The sequence below is a fragment of the Phocoena phocoena genome, chromosome 1, assembly GCF_963924675.1.
Source record: "Phocoena phocoena chromosome 1, mPhoPho1.1, whole genome shotgun sequence".
NCBI lineage: Eukaryota > Metazoa > Chordata > Mammalia > Artiodactyla > Phocoenidae > Phocoena > Phocoena phocoena.
In genome coordinates, this window is record NC_089219.1 from 154,095,467 (window position 1) to 154,113,411 (window position 17,945).

Here is a 17,945-nt window from a genome sequence, read left to right on the forward strand (position 1 = left end):
ACTAATGTTTTGGAGGTGTTTCCATGTGCCAGGTGCCCTTTCATCAATACAACAACCACTCCCCTATAATACACATGTACCATCCCTTTACCAGCTGAAACACACATCCTCTCCCAGTTGAATCCATCCCCTTGCCTCTGAGTGGCTTGTTCAGGTCTTCAGCACTTCACTCTGGGGTCATTGTCATGGTCTTCTGTGCCATCTCCTTGCCTCAGATTTTCAAGTCCCTCCATTCTGCCTAGGTGGGCCTCCTCTCGTCTTTTGCAGGCTTGTCCAATCATCCACTTACCTGAACCCTGAGCTCCATACAAACCCATCTACCCAATGCTCCCTTCACCCTCCTCTCCGCTTCTCATCCAAATCCTACCTTTTCTCCAAGACCCAGCCCAGGGCTCTCCTCCCCTTCCAGCCTTTGGTGATTTTGATTTTCTGTAAACTTCAACACTCATTTGATGAACCCACTCATTTACAATTGGTCGTGGCCCCCATGTTTACTGCTGAATTAAAATAGCTCTCTCTTGCATTGTAATTTAACATTCACACAGTGTCCACACTCATCAACTAGAGAGTAAGATCCTAGAAATAATCACAGAACAAGCCCAGTTCTCCTGCTTCCATTTTTAGAGGATGTGGGCACATGGTTTAGGGGTGAGGCAGACTGGATCCCCAAAGGACAAAATAATGCAATTTCTGGGTTTCTATAGGAACTTCAACATCACTTTTTATCTCAGCGCTCAGAGATTAGAGTGTAAACTGAGACAAGGGTTTTCTTTTATTTTTTCTTTTCTTGATGGGATGTATGTTAGAAATAGAGATTCTTCTTCAGCCTATCTTGTCTGAGTCAAAGCAAGGTTTACAACCCACAGCCCCCAGGCTGCCACTCTGTATCACAGTGGTAAGGCCAAAAACCAAATGAAGACCTTGCTGCTCCCCCTCAAAATGCTTGGGTTTTTTTAAAAAATTGTCTAGTTATGTCCCCTCCTCATCTCTGTTCCTTACCCCAAAAGGACATCAGCATTTTCCTGGCTCCTCACCACAGACAGTGAGACGGAAGAAAGCTGGGTTTTTCAAGCTCCATTCAGATCTCACCTTCTCTGTGAAGTCTTCCCTGAGTCCCTAGCACAGTTCCTCTTCTTCTTGTTATCCTTGCCACTGCTTGGAACTTATAACATCAGCCTCATCTGTCTTAGGAAGAGGAATCAGACTTGGTCCAGAGTGTCCTAGGGAAAAAACTGGGACCACAGGACAGAAGGTAGTAGAGGGAGCAGATTGCAGTTCAAAACCCAGAAGGTCTCCCTGCACATCAGTGGAATGGGCTGCCTTGTGAGGACAACAGATGTCAGACAATGGCCACCTGGGAAGGGGATTCGGACATCAGGGGTTGGGTAGAACCAGGTGACCAGCAGGGTCTACTAGATGGTAAGGTCCTCAAGGGTAGAGACCCTGCCTTGAGCATCCCTGTAATCCTTCAGTCCCAAGATTGAGCCTTGCTCACTGCTGATTTCTGAGGCCCCCCCTACTATATCGGGACCACTGTCCTCTCAGACCCCAAATCTTCTGCTGAGAGATGTCCGTGGACGAAGAAGCCCGAAGATTAAGTAGTCCCCCCTCCACCTGATATTTGAGATCTGCATGATATATATAAAGCTGATGGCTCAGAACGGAAGACCAGAACAACCAAGCCAAGTGGTCAAGGAGAGGGCATATTTAAACTGAGTTTGAAGGTCTCTGCTTTCTCTCCTTTCTACCTCACCCACAGTAAGGAGCCAGGAAAATCCTGGTGTCTAAATGGGGCAGGAAACAAAGTTGAAGAGGTGCCATAGGAGGACAGATAAATGATTCAGAGTGAGAAAGGGAGGAGACAGGGGGCTTAATAGATCTTGACCTTGCCTCTGTGGGGAAGGTGGAGACGTGTAGACTGTTAAGTTCTAATCTCTGCTCTGACCCTGGCCAGCTGTATTAAAGAGAAAACTTCCACTGACACATACCAAAAAAGAAAAATAAGACCAAAAAATTCCTTTTGCCTCAATTTATCCCCAATCACATGAGACTTAAGTGACATATGATGTCAAAGCTTCTTTGAAAACCCAGAAGTTGAATCCATCTGCCAATCCTTGTTACCTCGGACACTGAGTATCAATACATGCCCCCAATTTAAAGCACTCTCACCCTCTGGGAGGGGAATCTTTCTAAGAGTTTCATCTGACTGATATAGTCTGGGTAAGGTGCTGTGAGGAAGCAGGGGGATGAATAAGTTGACTTCTTAAGGCCCCTACCAGCCTAAACCTACCCCTTCCTTACTCCTCCCTCCACCCCCACCCCGCCTCTTTGGGACTAGAAGCAGGCAGGCCGCCCAGCTAGGAGTAATTGAAAGGAGCAGATGAGAGGAGAATGTGTGTCCTCCCCCACCTCCCCAGCCCCCATGGAGGCTGTTGAGAAATGAAAACTAGTCAAATTACACCCTATGGCCTCCCTACCCGTGCACAAGAGCCGGATGGGGGTAGGCTGGCTGGGGGCAGGGGTGGGGGTGCGCAGGGGGAGAGGGAAGGGGAATCACATCTAATCCACTGTAAACGTCTTGATGTGCAGCAACAGCTTAGAGGGGGGCTCAGGTTTCTGTGGCGTTGGCTATATTTATCTCTGGTTCCATGCCAGCGGGGAGGGTTTAAATGGCACCCAGCAGTTGGCGTGAGGGGCTGCAGGAGCTTGGGGGCTGGTGGCAGGAACAAGTCTTTTCTGACCCCATGGAGCTGTATGAGACATCCCCCTACTTCTACCAGGAACCCCACTTCTATGACGGGGAAAACTACCTGCCCGTCCACCTCCAGGGCTTCGAGCCACCGGGCTATGAGCGGACTGAGCTCAGCCTGAGCCCCGAGGCCCGAGTGCCCCTCGAAGACAAGGGGCTAGGGACCCCCGAGCACTGCCCAGGCCAGTGCCTGCCGTGGGCGTGTAAGGTGTGCAAGAGGAAGTCGGTGTCTGTGGACCGGCGGCGGGCGGCCACGCTGAGGGAGAAGCGCAGGCTCAAGAAGGTGAATGAGGCCTTTGAGGCCCTGAAGAGGAGCACCCTGCTCAACCCCAACCAGCGGCTGCCCAAGGTGGAGATCCTGCGCAGTGCCATCCAGTACATCGAGCGCCTGCAGGCCCTGCTCAGCTCCCTCAACCAGGAGGAGCGCGATCTCCGCTACCGAGGCGGGGGCGGACCCCAACCAGGGGTAAGTGGCCATCCCACCCACCTGCCCCAGGGGGAGGGGGGGCAGCAGGCACCTGGGTAACCTTAGAGGACCCCGTGGTAGGGCTCAGTCAGATGGCTAGAGCAGGAGCCAGACAGGGTCTTAGGAGGCTGCAGGATGCCTTCCTTTGTTAGAGCTAGGCTGCCCAGCTGACCTCCTGTGTCTCTGGGTCCTTTCCAGACAAGATAAAGGCAGTGGGGAGAAGAAGCATGTGGAATGGGACTGAAGGAGGGATCCAGGAGCAAGTCCAAAGTCAGCTGGATGAGGGGGAAGACAGGGCCTAAAAGTCAAGGCCAAGTGTACCTGAGAAGACTGCTTTGCCCCTCACCCGACCCCCTCCTGGGTATGGCTGAGCAGAGAGCAAACCCACTCAGTCTCTCTCATGGAACCCCAACAGGCCTGCACAAAAGCGGCCCTGGTTGGGCCAGACATTCTGCCTCCTTCACCCTTATCCCAAGGTCAAGAAAACCACAGACCCCCTTAGGCTGTGTGTCCTATGAGGGCAGAATCACCACGCAGAATGGATGCTAGGAATGGCCCTGAAGCAGGGGCTCTGTGGCCAGAGAAAGGCATGAAGGGAGGTGATTTTGAAGATTCTGGAACAGGGGGTGGGCCAGGCTGGAGGGCTGCAGCTTGTGGCCCACCCTCCAACCCCACCACAGGTACTTCTGCCCATTGGGACTGGACGAAGAGACACCACCAGGAATGGCAGTGCCCTGACCTTGGGCCTTTGCCCTGTCTTGCAGGTGCCCAGTGAATGCAGCTCCCACAGTGCCTCCTGCAGTCCAGAGTGGGGCAGTGCACTGGAGTTTGGTCCCAACCCCGGGGGTAAGTGAGACCAGGACCCTGGTTACTGTATTGACTCAAACCCCACAGGCTATCTCTAAGCCCAGTTCTCCCCTCTTATCTTACTCCCTGCTCTAGTCCTCTTCCCTTGGCCTCTCTAGGGACCTTTTGAACCCAGGGCCCCAAATGGTGGGCTAGAAGGCCATGTGCCTCCCTGAAGCCTTGACCAGCTAAGGAGTTGTCTAGGCCTCCTGCAACTCCCCAGCTGGTGCCTGGTAGATGACCTTCCCCACGGAGAGGACAATGTCCCTGCCCCAAGGGTCCCTGGGAATTGCTGAGTCAGTGCTGCAAAACTGGGCCAGCAAAGGGCAGTTCTAGTCTCCCAGGATACACCATTCTGGCTCCACTTCAGAATAACTGCTTCTGAATTCTAAGCCCACCAGGGGATATCAGAGAGGACACACTGGCGTGCACACACACATACACACACATGTGCACACAGCACTAGGAGAGGCATGGGCTGGGGAGTAGGACCCTGAGCTTTTCTCACCCATCTGTCTGGGAAAACCAAAGGGCTCAGCCCCTGTCTTGGTCTTAAGACACTTTTATCACCCAGGTAACATCTTCCTACCTTCTCCTTACAGATCACCTGCTCACAGCTGACCCTACGGATGTCCACAATCTGCAGTCCCTCACCTCCATCGTGGACAGCATCACAGTGGAGGATGTCGCTGTGGCCTTCCCAGATGAAACCATGCCCAATTGAGATTGTCTGCCAAAATGGGCAACCATGAGAGCCCCCCAAGCTGGCCACAGGTGCCACCACTCCTGCAGCAGGGCTCTCCTAAGCCAGGCTGTCCTGATGCCAGGAAGCCAGCCTTGGGGCTGCCAAATGCCAGACTATCCCCCTCCTCATCCATATAAGGTTAACCCACCACCCAGAGAGGGAATGGATGCTCTCATTTAGCTAACTCCTTAGAGCAGAGAGCAGTTCTGTTTCCAGGGAGACAAAGCAGGGCACCGGAGTGCCCCCTTGTGTAAGCCCCCTGGCTCAGGGGGCAACTCAGGAGCTTCCCTTTGATCATAATGCAGCCTCCAATTCCACCCCCTGAAAAGATACACTTTGAGAGACGAAGACAGTGTCCTGACCTGGACAGACTATGTACATCTCCTGTTGTTGTCTCTTCCTATGCCAGGGTTAGGCTGGGCCTGCCCTGAATTGAGAGAAGGGAGAGGAACAATCAATCCTCTGTTCCCAAGTCACTGGGGGGCCAAGCTTTTGCAGTGAATGCTGGGAACCTTCCAATGGTTTTATGTTTTGTTTTGTTTTGTGTGTTGTTTGTAAAGCTGCCATCTGACCAAGGTCTCTGTGCTGAAGTTGCCAGGGACAGGTGGGGGTGGGGGGTGGGCGGGGACTCCTGGGGTGATTTATTTTGTTAACTAAGCATCGTGTGGTTTTGCCATTGTTTTGTATATTTTTTTTCCTTTTTTTTTTTTGCTAACTTATTTGGATTTCTTTTTAAAAAAATGAATAAAGACTGGGTGCTAGAAGAGTGTCTGTGATGATATAGAGGGAGGAGACGACTAATGCTATAGCCTCTCCCACCTCAGTGGTCCAGACACCTGGCAGGGCCAGGGCTTGTGGAGCAGATGGGGCTCCAAAAGCGTCAGAGGCACCATGTTGCTGGTGGTCACTAGGCTCTGGGATCCCTGCTCTTTTTACCATTACAAAGGAAACCAGGTCTGGTCCATTGGCTGGGCGAAGACAAGATTCTACAGAAATCCTTGTGGGACACGCAGGAAATTCCGTTGAGCATTCTGTTGCACTCTAATTCATAGACACTGTTCACAGTCTACTACACTCCATCTTATATCCCAACAGGTCCATTCCCTTCCAATTAACTGAGCATATACTCATATGCCTAGCACTCAGACCACAGCCAGCAGACAGGGGTGTGGAGCTGGAATTTGCGGGTTTCCCCTCTCTAATCCCTGCCTCTCCTCTGGTGCCACATTAGCAGGAGTCCTGCGAGGAAGTGGGAGTTAATTCAATCAGGGTGATTAGGGTCAGACACTATCACTTTCTTCCAGGCCAACTAGCATGTCCCCTCACCACACCCTTCCATTCCTCCAGGCTGCAAGAGATTCTGGTCCCTGTCTACAGCTCAGAGAATGAAGGCAGTTCTGCTGTGGGTAGGGGAAGGGGCTTACAAAGGAAACAAAGCTGGGGCTCTCTTCATGTGGGATGCCATCTTCCAAAGACTGGCTTCCTGAGGGGGAGAAGGTGGGTGAAGAATTGGGGAGAAGGAATTTGGATAGAGATCGCATGGTATTAACTGAGAAGGCATCAGGACCTAGAATTTGAATGGACTAAAACCTTTATTAATTCCAACTGCTTCACGCTAAGTGTGTCTGATTTATTGCAACTTATAAGTTTCAGAATCATCACAGAAGACAGGGGATTCAGAGTGTGCTACATTCCATCCTGCATTCAATTCCTCAGGGCCCTTTATAAAACACTTAACCCGGTTTTATCAACCAGGCCCTCATACCCATTCTGCACTTGCTCTGGGCTCAGCTGGGCCGTCTCTACCACACCTGTCCTCTTGATTTGTTCCTGGAGAGGGGAGTCAACACACTGTTCCCAGAGGTTTCTCCAGAAACTCCATTTAAGCAAAAGGTGAAGTAGGCTCACAGAGCTCAGGTGAGGGTGCAGAAGGCAGGGTCCCCCCCGGGGCATGCTCATCCCAAACCACCAGTCAGGGCTGGGCCTGTTGGGAATCATAAACTGGCCTAATCTGTCCCTGTTTGTGGGATTTTCTTCTTGGGTTTATGTCATTGTGTTTACAGCTGTGGACAGGGAATGTTGCCTGCCATCCCAGTAAACAACAAACGTTGCCTGCCATCAAACTATCATCCACTGTAGTGGCAAGGTACTCCCTGAGGGGAATGCAGGATGGAGAAAAAACAGGAGGCATTATGCGCTTCGGATACTGGCCCTAGACTGTTAAGATGCACACCTAAGGAATAATTTCAGTGAGCCTGGACTCTTGCATCTTCCCATACATAGAAAAGCACTAAAATCATTAATTTGATATGCCTATTTTTTGTGATTAGCAGTAATCTTTGACATCTGACTACATTTTTTTTTCAGCAAAAACTCCCATATATCCTGGCTCCTCCCTTAACTCTTCAGAACGGTTCCTCAGAGCTATCTGAGAGGCTGTCTCCTGGGCTATAGTCCTCAGTAAGTTCCCTGAGTAAAACATATCTTGCAACTTTTAGGTTGTGCGTTTTTCTTCAGTTGGCACAGTTTTACCTTCTTGGAAAGGCTGGAGAGGAATACCTAGGTCACTGCCACAACTCTTAGCTCTCCCTGGCTCCCTGCCCTTGGAGATGAGGAGAGTAACATGTGTGGGTGCAACACCTTGGCTCTCCAATCTATACTCACTCCCTTATTATGCACCAATAATACTGAACTACCCATTCAAGGGGGATCTTCTCCCCTCGGGTTCATTTCCTCTGCCCCTGGTACCTCCCAAGCTCCTAGGGTAGATACAAGCCTGCTGCCTTCAAGTTGCCCTCCTTCTTACTGTGGGCTCGGTCTGACCAAGAGAAAGGCACTCATCTCTCCTAAGGAACTGATGGGCTCTCGGGTTGCTGGATATATTTCTTAAGTTTATTCCTCTTCAGTTATCATGTCAATTGGAATCCGAGGTTCATATTCATAATCTGTTACGAATGAACAGTTCTAAGCAATGGCTATTAAGGTCGATTGTTCCTGACCATTGTCAGGTATAGTCATTGCCTGCTTATTTCTTTTTCAGTCTTTAAGTCCTTAAGCCTCCCACCAGGAAGAAACAATTTGCTGGAACTTCACATGTGTGAATGGCAAACTTTGCCAAACTGGAGCCCAGCCTCACTCATTATTTTCACAGAAGAAACATTTGTCATCAAAGCACAGGGACTTTCTTAAATTAACAAATGCTTGACCTGCACAACTGAATTACAGATAAGACTCCAATTAACGAGTAACGAGTCATAGTTCTTTGGGGAAATTAGCTTATGTCTGGTCTCCCGTGGAAGCACATGCAGTAAATCAAAGTTAAACAAATGTTGCCTAGTAAGGGACTTTAGGGAATCTGCCAGAATAAAAAGATAAGATTTGAAATTGACATACCAATTGTCAGTGTGTAGAGAGGAACTTCTTGGAGTCTTTAGACAGTGTGAATTGCAGAATGCTTGAAGTACTATTTGCTGCACTCCAATAAACATCCTTCGGTATCTAACTTCTCAAAGTAACCTACTTGGCAGACTGAAAAGCCTTTCTAAGTGCTGCAGGTACAGTAGTAGGAGGTTGGACCAACTGGAGAGGGAGGTAAAGGGGGTAAAATGGAGGGTGAGCGAAGAGGAGCCCCCTCGGCTCAGGTATCTGTTCCTTGGACAAGACCCACCGTGTCACGTCCCCTGGACTTGTCTGAATTCCTGGTTTCTGGGCTCCAGGCTAGGGCAGAGATGCCTGGAGGTGAGCTAAAGCTCAGGAAGAACTGAAGGCTGTGAATTGGGCTAGGATCTTGGCTAAGGAGGCACCACCTAGGCCCAAATGGGATCCCCAAACCCCACAGCGATTCTAGCTGTCCCTCACTGCTCAGCCACAGGAAACCACCTGATCCAGATTCTCTGCCTCTCACTCTGCTGGGACCGTTCCTAAGGGAGGCAAAGGAAAGTGTCCTAGGAAAGAAACCTAGAGTCTTCTTTCTCTTTTACAAATGCTGACAGAAACATGATGTTGGGGTCTCATCTCAAATGCAGCATGTCCAACATCAAGCTCACATTTTCACATGAGCCTGTTCCCTCTACATTCCCCAGCCCAGTAGATGGCAACTCTGGGAAACTGTAGTTTTCCTGGATTCCTTCAGATCTCACTCCTGTAGCCAGCTGGTCACCAAGGCTGGTCAACTCTACCTTTGATCATTGAGAGGGTGGGAGGGGACCCCCAGAGGCTTGTAGGCACTAGGCCAGCATCTTCCCTTGCCTGTTTGGCCTCCCTGAGTCACAAGTTGCCTTGTCTTACTCCCATCCTGCCATCTGTGCCCATGGACTCTGCCATCCTGTATCATCAGTGGGTCAGTTAGCCTTGGAGAGGGTACAAAGCTGGATGGTGGATTATGCTGCCCTCAGGGAGTTCACCATTCAGATGAACAGAAGAAACAAGGCTCCATGAAAATCACAGGAGCCAAGTGCCGCATGAGCGGTACAGATGTAAGAGTTTGAGAAAGGGAGCTGCGAGAGGCTTAACTTCAGGGTAAGGTCTTGGGCTCACTTAAAAGAGAAGCAAGTAATATCTGTTAAGCACTCCTGGTACTGGGCCAGAAGTTTTAACAAACATCTGCACATCTATCTTACCAGCTGCATGGTCTCAGCTTTAGAATTTCCTGTTCTGCAAAATGGTGATGACGATACATCACAGGGTTGGGAGGATTTCACGGGCCAATACATTTAGCATGCTTAGAACAGTGCCTGGCACACAATAGTTCTCAATACTTTTTAGCTTTATTTAATAATAATCCTTATAAAAACCCTCTGAGATAAGGTTGGTTCATTTATTCATTCAAGTATATACCTAACCCTAAAGGAGCTTCCCCACAGCCCAGTGGGAAACAGACAAAGAGAGGACAATGGCTGGGCAGCATCACGGTGTGCACAGACTGCCAGGGGCGCAAAAGGTTGCTGGTTATCTAATTCTTCTGAGGAGAGGCAGGCCATGCCTCCCAGGTGATGCTTGAAGTGGGTCTGGAAGGTTCACAGCTGCAAAGGCAAGGGAAGAAGTATTCTGTGCTGCCTTCTGGTGATGGGCCTGCGTAGACGCAACACTTCTGAGTCAGGTGGACTCGAGACTGTTGGGAGGAGAGGGCACTGGAAGAAGTCATGATGGCCTCCTGTCCTACACCGAGGAGTTGGACCTCAGTGCTGGGGAGCTGCTACAAAAGCGAACAGCAGCGTGATATGACTAATGGGTGTTTAGCTTCAGTAACTCTTGCATCAGTAGGAAAGTCTACGAGGATAGTGAAGCAGGTGTGTTCAGAGGAAGAAAAAGAAATAAATCAATCCCAGCAGTCAGGACTCCTCACTCCTTTTCCTATACTCCCTTGGCACAAGTAGCTCAAACAGTAATCTATCAACCCATGGTTATGTAAGTAAACAGAAGGTTACTGACTACAAGTTTAAAAAACTCTGATATTTACTTTCCAGATTACAGCAGCCCTTAGGACTGTGGAATAAGCTAGACGTATCAGGTAAGCTCAAAGTTTAAAAAAAAAAAAAAAAAGACCAAAGCCATATGTATGTTGTCTCAAAACCAGGTTATTTATTGGTATGTACACACTCACACACACACACACTCACACTCATACACACCCATACACCCATTCCTGATGCACTGTGTCGGCAGTACGGTACTGAGAAGGGACCTGAAAAGATACAGGAAGCTGGTGAGGGGGTATGGGTCACAAGTGACTCCCCAAATAAAAAGTATATTGACTGTGAGGCAAGGGATACACCAAGACAAGAGCCTTCCATCACTGTGTGCATCACCTCCCTGCAATAATCCCAAGATGCCCCCAAAGAGACCTGGGTCCTGCCAGCTGCTGCCTTATGACATGACTAGTTAAGATAGGGTTGAGTTGTAGAGGAGAGGCTGGGGCTGAATTTCCCACTATGCTAGCCTATCAGAATTCCCTGAAGGAGTCAGATGGCCTTGTGGTCTCCAACTTCACCGATCTTAGGCATCTGGGGTTTCTCCATAATCTTTTTTTTTTTTTTTTTTTTTTTTTTTGCGGTATGCGGGCCTCTCACTGTTGTGGCCTCTCCCGTTGCAGAGCACAGGCTCCGGACGCGCAGGCTCAGTGGCCATGGCTCACGGGCCCAGCCGGTCCGCGGCATGTGGGATCTTCCCGGACCGGGGCACAAACCCGCGTCCCCTGCATGGGCAGGCGGACTCTCAACCACTGCGCCACCAGGGAAGCCCTCTCCATAATCTTAACATCCATTACCCAGGGATAGGAGCTCTTTCTCTCCATCCAACTTATTTTCTGCTCAAGAACTCCTCCAGCTCCATTCCCAGTGGCCTGACAGACAGGAAGGGCAGGGAACAATGAGGGAGAGCAAGGGAAGGGGAGTTGGATGCCTTGCCCATACCCATGGGAGCCCACCCAGCCCCACCACTGGTGGACCTCTCCTCTACTGAAAAGCAGCAGAAACCCGTAAGCCTGGTACTGCCCCAGGCTCCAGCACTCCTTCTGGACAGGGTGCTCTGACCCATCATCCCACCTGCTAGCCTAGCCACCACTCAGAATCCAAGTCATCAGCTTGCAAACCAGCTGCTCAGCCACCTGCAGGGTGGCACTTCACTGGCTCCTCTCCAGGAAACATGCTTCAGGCACTTTTCCTCTCCTTTCACTTGGATGAAACCTTAGGTTCCATCAGCTCACCCTGAACTTGGGTCCCAAACACTTCCAGGCACCTTTGCGGGACGAGTACATGGGTTAAGAAGAGGGATTTCTTGGAAATAACATTCCTACCAAAGTGGGACCTGTATCCCTCAGCCCTGGATGCTGCCGTGCTACTGGGGAAAGCAGCTGAAACTGGGCAGGTCTCAGGAATTTCTGGACGAAGCAGTCCCTGCACACCAAAAGAGCCCTGAACAAGGGGGTAGTGGTGTGGGGACAAGCAAGAGAATGACAGTCTTCACCAACACTGGATTTCCTGGACCTAGGACATGATTCACTACAGGAGAATCTTTATTTTCTTCCTAGGAGATCAGAGGAAGGAAGCCTCAGATTACCTTTTTCCCAAACCAGACTTTAAGGCCAATGGCCTTAAATCCACCCATTAGGTATATTCTTATGGGGCTGGAATTATCAAAGAAGTGGGGCAGAGGGGGACAGAAAGGGAAGGAATACTGGGAGCATAGCTGGCAGTGCAAGGTTAGCTTGATCCACAGCCAAGATCCACACAGTTCCCTCTCCCCCCAGCCCAGCAGCAGCTCTACCCTACAGCTGGGGCAGGAGGCATTCCCGCTGCCATCTGGGCTTAAGGTTACCACAGGCCATTGGCTCTCCCTCTAGCTGACCTGCCTGCACCTCTCACTGGGCAGGAGGGCTGAGTTTCCCCATCCTTATGCTTGGTGTTTGGGATTCAACTTAAACCAGGGCCTAGAATCTCCACCTTAGCCTTCCCTCTTCCCAGGTTCATCATCCTGAGGAAGAACGGGGCCTTCTACAGCCCTTCCCAGCCCCCAAGGAGGTCCTGGAGGTGAGGCAGGAGCTGCAGCTATGCAGATGAGTTGGGGGAGGGATAATGGTGAAGGTGCCAACCAAGAGCAGATGTAGACCATCTAGTACAACCAAGAGGCGGACAGGAACCAGAAAGCCAAATAACCCAAGCAAGGCAGTCTGAAGTGCCATTTTCTTGGAAGGGCCATCCCCAGCCCGTGACGCTGTGTCCTGGTCTCTGGTGGAGTTTGCAGTCCAGACCAGCTAGATGCAGAAGAGGGAAGGTGGAGTCCATCCATCTTGGGCTGCCTTCCTCTCCCTCCCGCAGACCCACAAGCATGGACAACCTGGTTGCCTCCACAACACCAGGAAACCCAGCCACATCCCAGAGAGCCTTACAAGGGACACACGTTGGACTTGGGGTAGAGGCACGGCTAGGGGGTAGACAGTATATTCTGAGACAGGAGACTAGGAGCCGTGGGAGTAAGGGGACCGAGCAGGAGGGTTAAGGGCTCTCTGAGCCTGTGAAACCAAGCAGGAGGAAGCTGGCCTTGGGGGCTGTAGCTAGTCCCGGAAGGCGGAGAGCATGTGTCCGTAGAGATAGTGAGAGTGTGCTAAAAGAGAGGGAAAGAGACAGGCGTTGCGCGGTGAGCTGGCAGTGAGTCCCTGAGAGACGGGTTGCAAGGTATCTGCGGCGTGCTCGCAAGCTCCAAGCGCCCAAGGCCAAAGAAAGCAGAAAGGGTAAGCCGGGCACCGGGCGCGAGCAGGGCTGGAGCGGCACTGACGGCCGGAGGCCAGGGACAGGTGCGGGGAGGCCTTTGTGCGGGCGGAGGGCTGGCCGAAGAGCGCCCGTGCCCAGGGCCTGGCCCACTTACCCCGAGCCTCGGGCACAGCCCCGTCAGACCCGGGGCGGGAGGCGGGGTCAGCAGGAGTAGGTCCGAACCGTGGAGGTCTCCAGTCTCTGCGCCCCCGCCGTCCCGGCTGGGAGGAGTCGGCAGCCGCGGGAGAACACAGAGCGGCGGGTTAGTGCGCGCACAGCTCGCCCGTGGGGCCTTCCCGGCCGCGCCTGCCCGCGGCGGCCGTTAGTTAGTGCAGCGCCGGCGCCGGAGCTGTTTACCCGCCTCGGCCTCGCTTGAGCGCCAGCGCCCGTCCCACTCCGCCGCCCGGGGAACCTAGGTCCTGCTGGGCCGCGGCCACGCCCAGCCAGCCTGCCACTCACCTTCGGGCATGATCCTCTTTGGCGCGGCCGTTGGAGGCTGCAATGGCCCCAGGGTGGACACGCGGAAGCCTACCGGGAGCGTTTCGGCAGAGGCGCTGAGCAGGGCGCTGCCATGGTGGTCCCGCGGCCGGAAGCGTTTCCTCCAAGAGGGTGCGCGGCGGAACACCTTGTCCTCCCCCTGCACCGTGGGGACACGCAAAGGACCAGGGCTACCTTGGAACTGCCACGCTCACTCCCTGCCTGGGGTAGGACAGTCAATGGCTGGTTCTAGGGGTACCTTTCCCTTCGGAAAGAAGGAAGCAAGGTCACGTCCGCTTTTAGGCCCTCAGCTTTTCCTTGTGTAAAGTGAATGGGGCAAGTGGATGACTCCGGGGAGCCCTCGCGACTCTGAAGTTCCCTGTCTCTTGGCTCGCGGGGTGGGGTCCCCCTGTTCGGATGTGGCATCCTGCAGTTGAACTGTTTCTCTGCCCACCCCAATCATCTCAAACTGGGCTTGGGGTGCCCATTGACCTTTAAAGTATTCCTCCTCTCAGGCTCATCCATGGGAAGTAGTCACCAGCCAGCCTCCATTCACTCCTCCCTGCCTTTCTGGGGCCTCAGTATGGCTGCAGCACCGGTGTGCTGAAAGAGCGCTGGGTCAGGAGTCAGGAAACCCGGCTTCCATTTTATCAATACTAGCTATGCGACCCCGAGCAAGTAACCTCTCTGAGCTTCAGTTTCCTTATCTGTAAATGTAAAATAGGAATAACAGCATCTGCCCTACCTATTTCTCAGGCTGCCTATCCCTGAGGGGATCAGGGGAGAACATTGACCCATTGATAGTGATGGGTCAGGCAGATGGCCAGTCAGAGGCAGGTTCCTCCAAAGGCTCCTGCTGTCTGCCCTCTCACCCGTGCCAGCCAAGTCTCCAAAATAACTGTCTCTGCCAGAGGGCACCCAGAGCCATAACTCTACAGGATGTCCCTCTGCACAAGCACCCACCCCACCCTTCAGAGCCCGCATCCATCCTGCTTGGCAGCCATGCCTAATCCCCCTCAACGCTTATGTTCTTGGAACTGGTGCAGGTAGACTGCTAGCAGCAGGAATAAGAGACACTAACCCACCAGTTCTCACCTAAACAACCTCTCCCAACCCCATTAGGGTTTGTTGTTTGTGCCCTGAGTAGGCCAAATGCCCCCATCAGTTCTTAGCACCATGTATCTCTGTCATAGCATTCATCATAGCATTTTTAAATGTACTTAGGAGATTATTTCATCAATTCCTTTCTCTCCCTCTCTTCCTCCCCCCACCCCACCCCTTTCAAATTCTATGCTTCATGGGACAGAGATTATGATCTTTTTTGTTCCAACCAATATATCCGCAGACCTGAGTAGTGCCTGGGAACACCATAGGCACTGGATAAATATTTGCTAAATGGCAGCTGGCTCCCTAGGCAGGCATCCCAACCCTGAGTTTATCAGGAACTTTCCTCATCATTTCTGTCTTCGCCATGATCCTATCTTTAACCTAATCTAGAGACCCTTCTCTTCTGCACGCTCTCTCTCCCTCCATTTCTATCTTCAGCCAACCCTAAGGACTAGTTTCTGTTTTTCTCCCCTGTCCCCTAATAGTCAGATGTTCTTTGTGTTCCTCATCTCCTCATTTCCCTTGAGTCCTGACATCCATGCATGGGAGAACTGGATATAGCCCTCCAGGGCCTTGAAGCTTGAGAGGGGAAACTGAGAACCAGAATTGTCAAAGGAAAGAGTTGAAAGAGACAGCTCAAGGTTGCTGATGGTGTGCCGGATGGCTGGACAGGAGGCAGTCTCTTGGATCGCCACCCTCCCACCTGCCACTCCCCCCACCCCCAAATCTCACCTTATTCCTAGGACCTGGCCTTCTACTTAAGCTTCCTTTTAAAGAATCAGTTCTCTCCAGCCCCACACCTAGCTGCATCCCAGAAAGCCCACTACATTGCCAAGATGATGTCACCTACTCAGTAACCACCCCAATGCCTGAAGCCTGATAGGACAGCTGTCTCCACTTTTAGGAGGCAGCAGGAGGTAGGAAAAAGAACACAGGAATCAGATACACTTTTGCTCCAGTCTGGCTCTGCCACATGTCAGCCTGTGACTGCAGGTAAGTTACCTCTTTGAGCTTCAATTCCTCATCTGTAAGATGGCATCATAACCTGTCTCACATGATGACTGTTAGCATAAAATAAGATGTCTGTCGTCACTGCACCACCATGCCTTGCCCAATGCCTGGCCCAGAGTAGGCATTCAGAGAATATTTTTGTTAGGATTGAAGGAGTAAAGAGTTTTCTAAGTTAGAAAGCACCATTCAAAGATATATGGGAAAGCTGTATCAAAGAAAGCTTAGAACCTAGTGGGTGGGGAATAAGTAGGAGGGTCCACCTTGCAGGGGTACTGGGAAGATTCAGATCAGAGTGGGGACATCTGGTGGGGTCTGGCAGTTTCTCTCCTTGAGTGGAATACACACACACACATATGTAATATGTATGTAATATATGTGTGTGTGTAAATAACACACTCCAAATTTCAAGGCACCTCTGTGAAGAAAACACCCCTCCACAAATTCTGTATGTTTCTGAGTGTGTCCTATCTACCGAGGTGCAGTAGTCATTCCACAAAGGTGGGGTTTAGCCCTGTTAAACCCAACTAAGAAGAGACTAACTGATAAGCAGATAACACTAATGGTGTCCCACAAGGAGGCCCAGAAGTCTAAACAGAGGCATTGGTAGAGGTAGGGGTGCTGCAGAGAAAATGGGGATCAGAAACAGTTCTGATTGATGATGGAGAAGCTAAAAATAAACAGTCTGGGCTCTTTTTTAACTTGTTTGGAACCAAGGCAGCTAAGGCAGACCTGACAGCGAAGGCAGGCAAGGTTACTGGTAAGAAAGGGAGGAGGGAGGAGGGAGGGGAGAGGAGGCAAGGGCTGGGGAAGGGGCTGTGCCCTCAGGAAACACGTATGTTTTAGGAGGAGCATTATGCTAGGAGCATCAGTCTAGCATCCTAATGCTAGATTAGGAGCATCTCTAACAGGAGCATTGTGGCTGGAACTTCGGAGTCTTCCAAGACATAGTCCAACCTGAACTCGAGGAGAAGGCCTGATGAAACTCAGTTGGAAGGGACTGTTTCTTCAGTGACCTGGGGCATAAGAGTAAAACTAAGAAAGGAAGCTGGGATGATAGAAGCCTGAGCCATGTGTTTAGCTGTGTCAGACTGCACTGAGGAACATGTGAGCAAACCTGTCATCTAATGACCTCAGAATAATGTCTACCTCCAAACAACCACACTATTGGATGGGTGGGAAAACGTAGCAGGCTGGAGATGTGCTGTGCTCACAGCACTGAAGAGAGGGGCTCTAAAAGATAAAGAAAAAGGTATGATCCCAAAGAGATGACCTTTGGGGAAGACCTCTGATCCTGTGTGGTTAGGAGGTTTAGGGCACAGAGTTGGAAGAGGCTAGAGGTACCCAGAAGGAGTTTCATAGAGACTTCTCCAGGCCTATTGCTAGGCCTGTCCCTGCCTCCCCAACCCCCTGATATCATGCCCATCCTCTATGACTCTCCTCCCTTAGGCCACCCCACCAGTCATTAGCCCGAGGAAAGCAGAACTCATGAACTCCAACAAACCAACAGTGACCAGTTCACAGCCAGGTACTCACGTCATCCAGTTTCCGGTCTGTGCCTAAGGCCACCAGGTTGTTGAACTCTCTCTCCATCACCTGGCGTGCCTGGAGTCCACAGGGTGAAAGGGGGAGAGAAGGGAGGGGCTATAGTTAGTGACCTCTAATGCCATCTTTCACCTGTTTCCTTGGGGGTCCAAGGGCAGAGATGGGGTTTTCAGTGCATTTAACCCATTAGCCCTTGATGCCGCTCCTTTGAGCTAACCTTGGTGTCCTCTGAGAAGTCAAAATGTTAACCTTACAATTTTTTTCATATGGAGCAAATTAGAAAACTATAATTTTTTTAAAAAGTAGGATCATAGAACACGTGGATGGACAGACTTCACCTACTGGGGAAACCCCCCCCCCCCCAGTTTGTCTCTGTAAGGGAGTGTCATGCCATGCTATCTTTCTGGAGGGGTAAATAAGCATGCAGACCATGGATAATGAAGATTTAACTTATTTAGATTATATAAATGTATTTTATAAAGTTCCACATCAAAAATTAAACTTAGGAAAACTGCTCAGTCATGGATATTGGTGGCCCTTGGGCTGAGTGGGGCATAAAGGCCTTCTCTATAGGCCTCTCAGCAATTTCTTGCTAGGAGATTTGAGAAATGCCAGAAACAAGAACATTTTCAAAATTACCACCAGATATTCTGAACCATTTTTAATGAAGGATTCCATATTGGGTCAATCCTACTTCCCCTAATAGCTAAGCTAAATGAATGGGTCAGAATAATAAGAACAGTTAGAGAGCAACAG

General features: G+C 50.9%; 2 protein-coding genes across 11 annotated transcripts in view; one reads left to right on the forward strand and one right to left on the reverse strand.

The window, feature by feature from the left end:
• Nucleotides 1-2,719: 2,719 nt before the first annotated feature.
• On the forward strand, nt 2,720-5,570 carry MYOG (myogenin). Its single transcript, XM_065876928.1, has 3 exons — nt 2,720-3,215; nt 3,980-4,061; nt 4,664-5,570. The coding sequence occupies exons 1-3, from the start codon at nt 2,745-2,747 to the stop codon at nt 4,783-4,785; spliced, it is 675 nt and encodes a 224-aa protein (XP_065733000.1). The 5' UTR covers nt 2,720-2,744; the 3' UTR covers nt 4,786-5,570.
• Nucleotides 5,571-12,856: 7,286 nt separating this feature from the next.
• PPFIA4 (PTPRF interacting protein alpha 4) overlaps nt 12,857-17,945 on the reverse strand; it is a 33,637-nt gene continuing 28,548 nt past the window's right edge. For 5 of the 10 annotated variants that reach the window (XM_065882029.1, XM_065882013.1, XM_065881975.1 and 2 more), the window contains 3 exons: nt 17,181-17,249; nt 13,512-13,689; nt 12,857-12,906 (listed from right to left, as the gene is read on the reverse strand). In XM_065882029.1, the coding sequence (XP_065738101.1) occupies nt 12,857-12,906; nt 13,512-13,689; nt 17,181-17,249 (297 nt within the window). Of the gene's footprint in view, nt 12,907-13,214; nt 13,274-13,511; nt 13,690-17,180; nt 17,250-17,945 lie in introns of those variants that run through there. The other 5 variants (XM_065882038.1, XM_065882022.1, XM_065882003.1 and 2 more) reach the window with 2 other exon arrangements.

Coding starts and splice junctions, on each gene's coding strand:
- MYOG (XM_065876928.1), top strand. CDS start 2,745: ATGGAGCTGTATGAGACATCCCCCTACTTCTACCAGGAACCCCACTTC. Junction 3,216..3,979: donor GGGGCGGACCCCAACCAGGG/GTAAGTGGCCAT, acceptor CCTGTCTTGCAG/GTGCCCAGTGAATGCAGCTC. Junction 4,062..4,663: donor GTTTGGTCCCAACCCCGGGG/GTAAGTGAGACC, acceptor TTCTCCTTACAG/ATCACCTGCTCACAGCTGAC.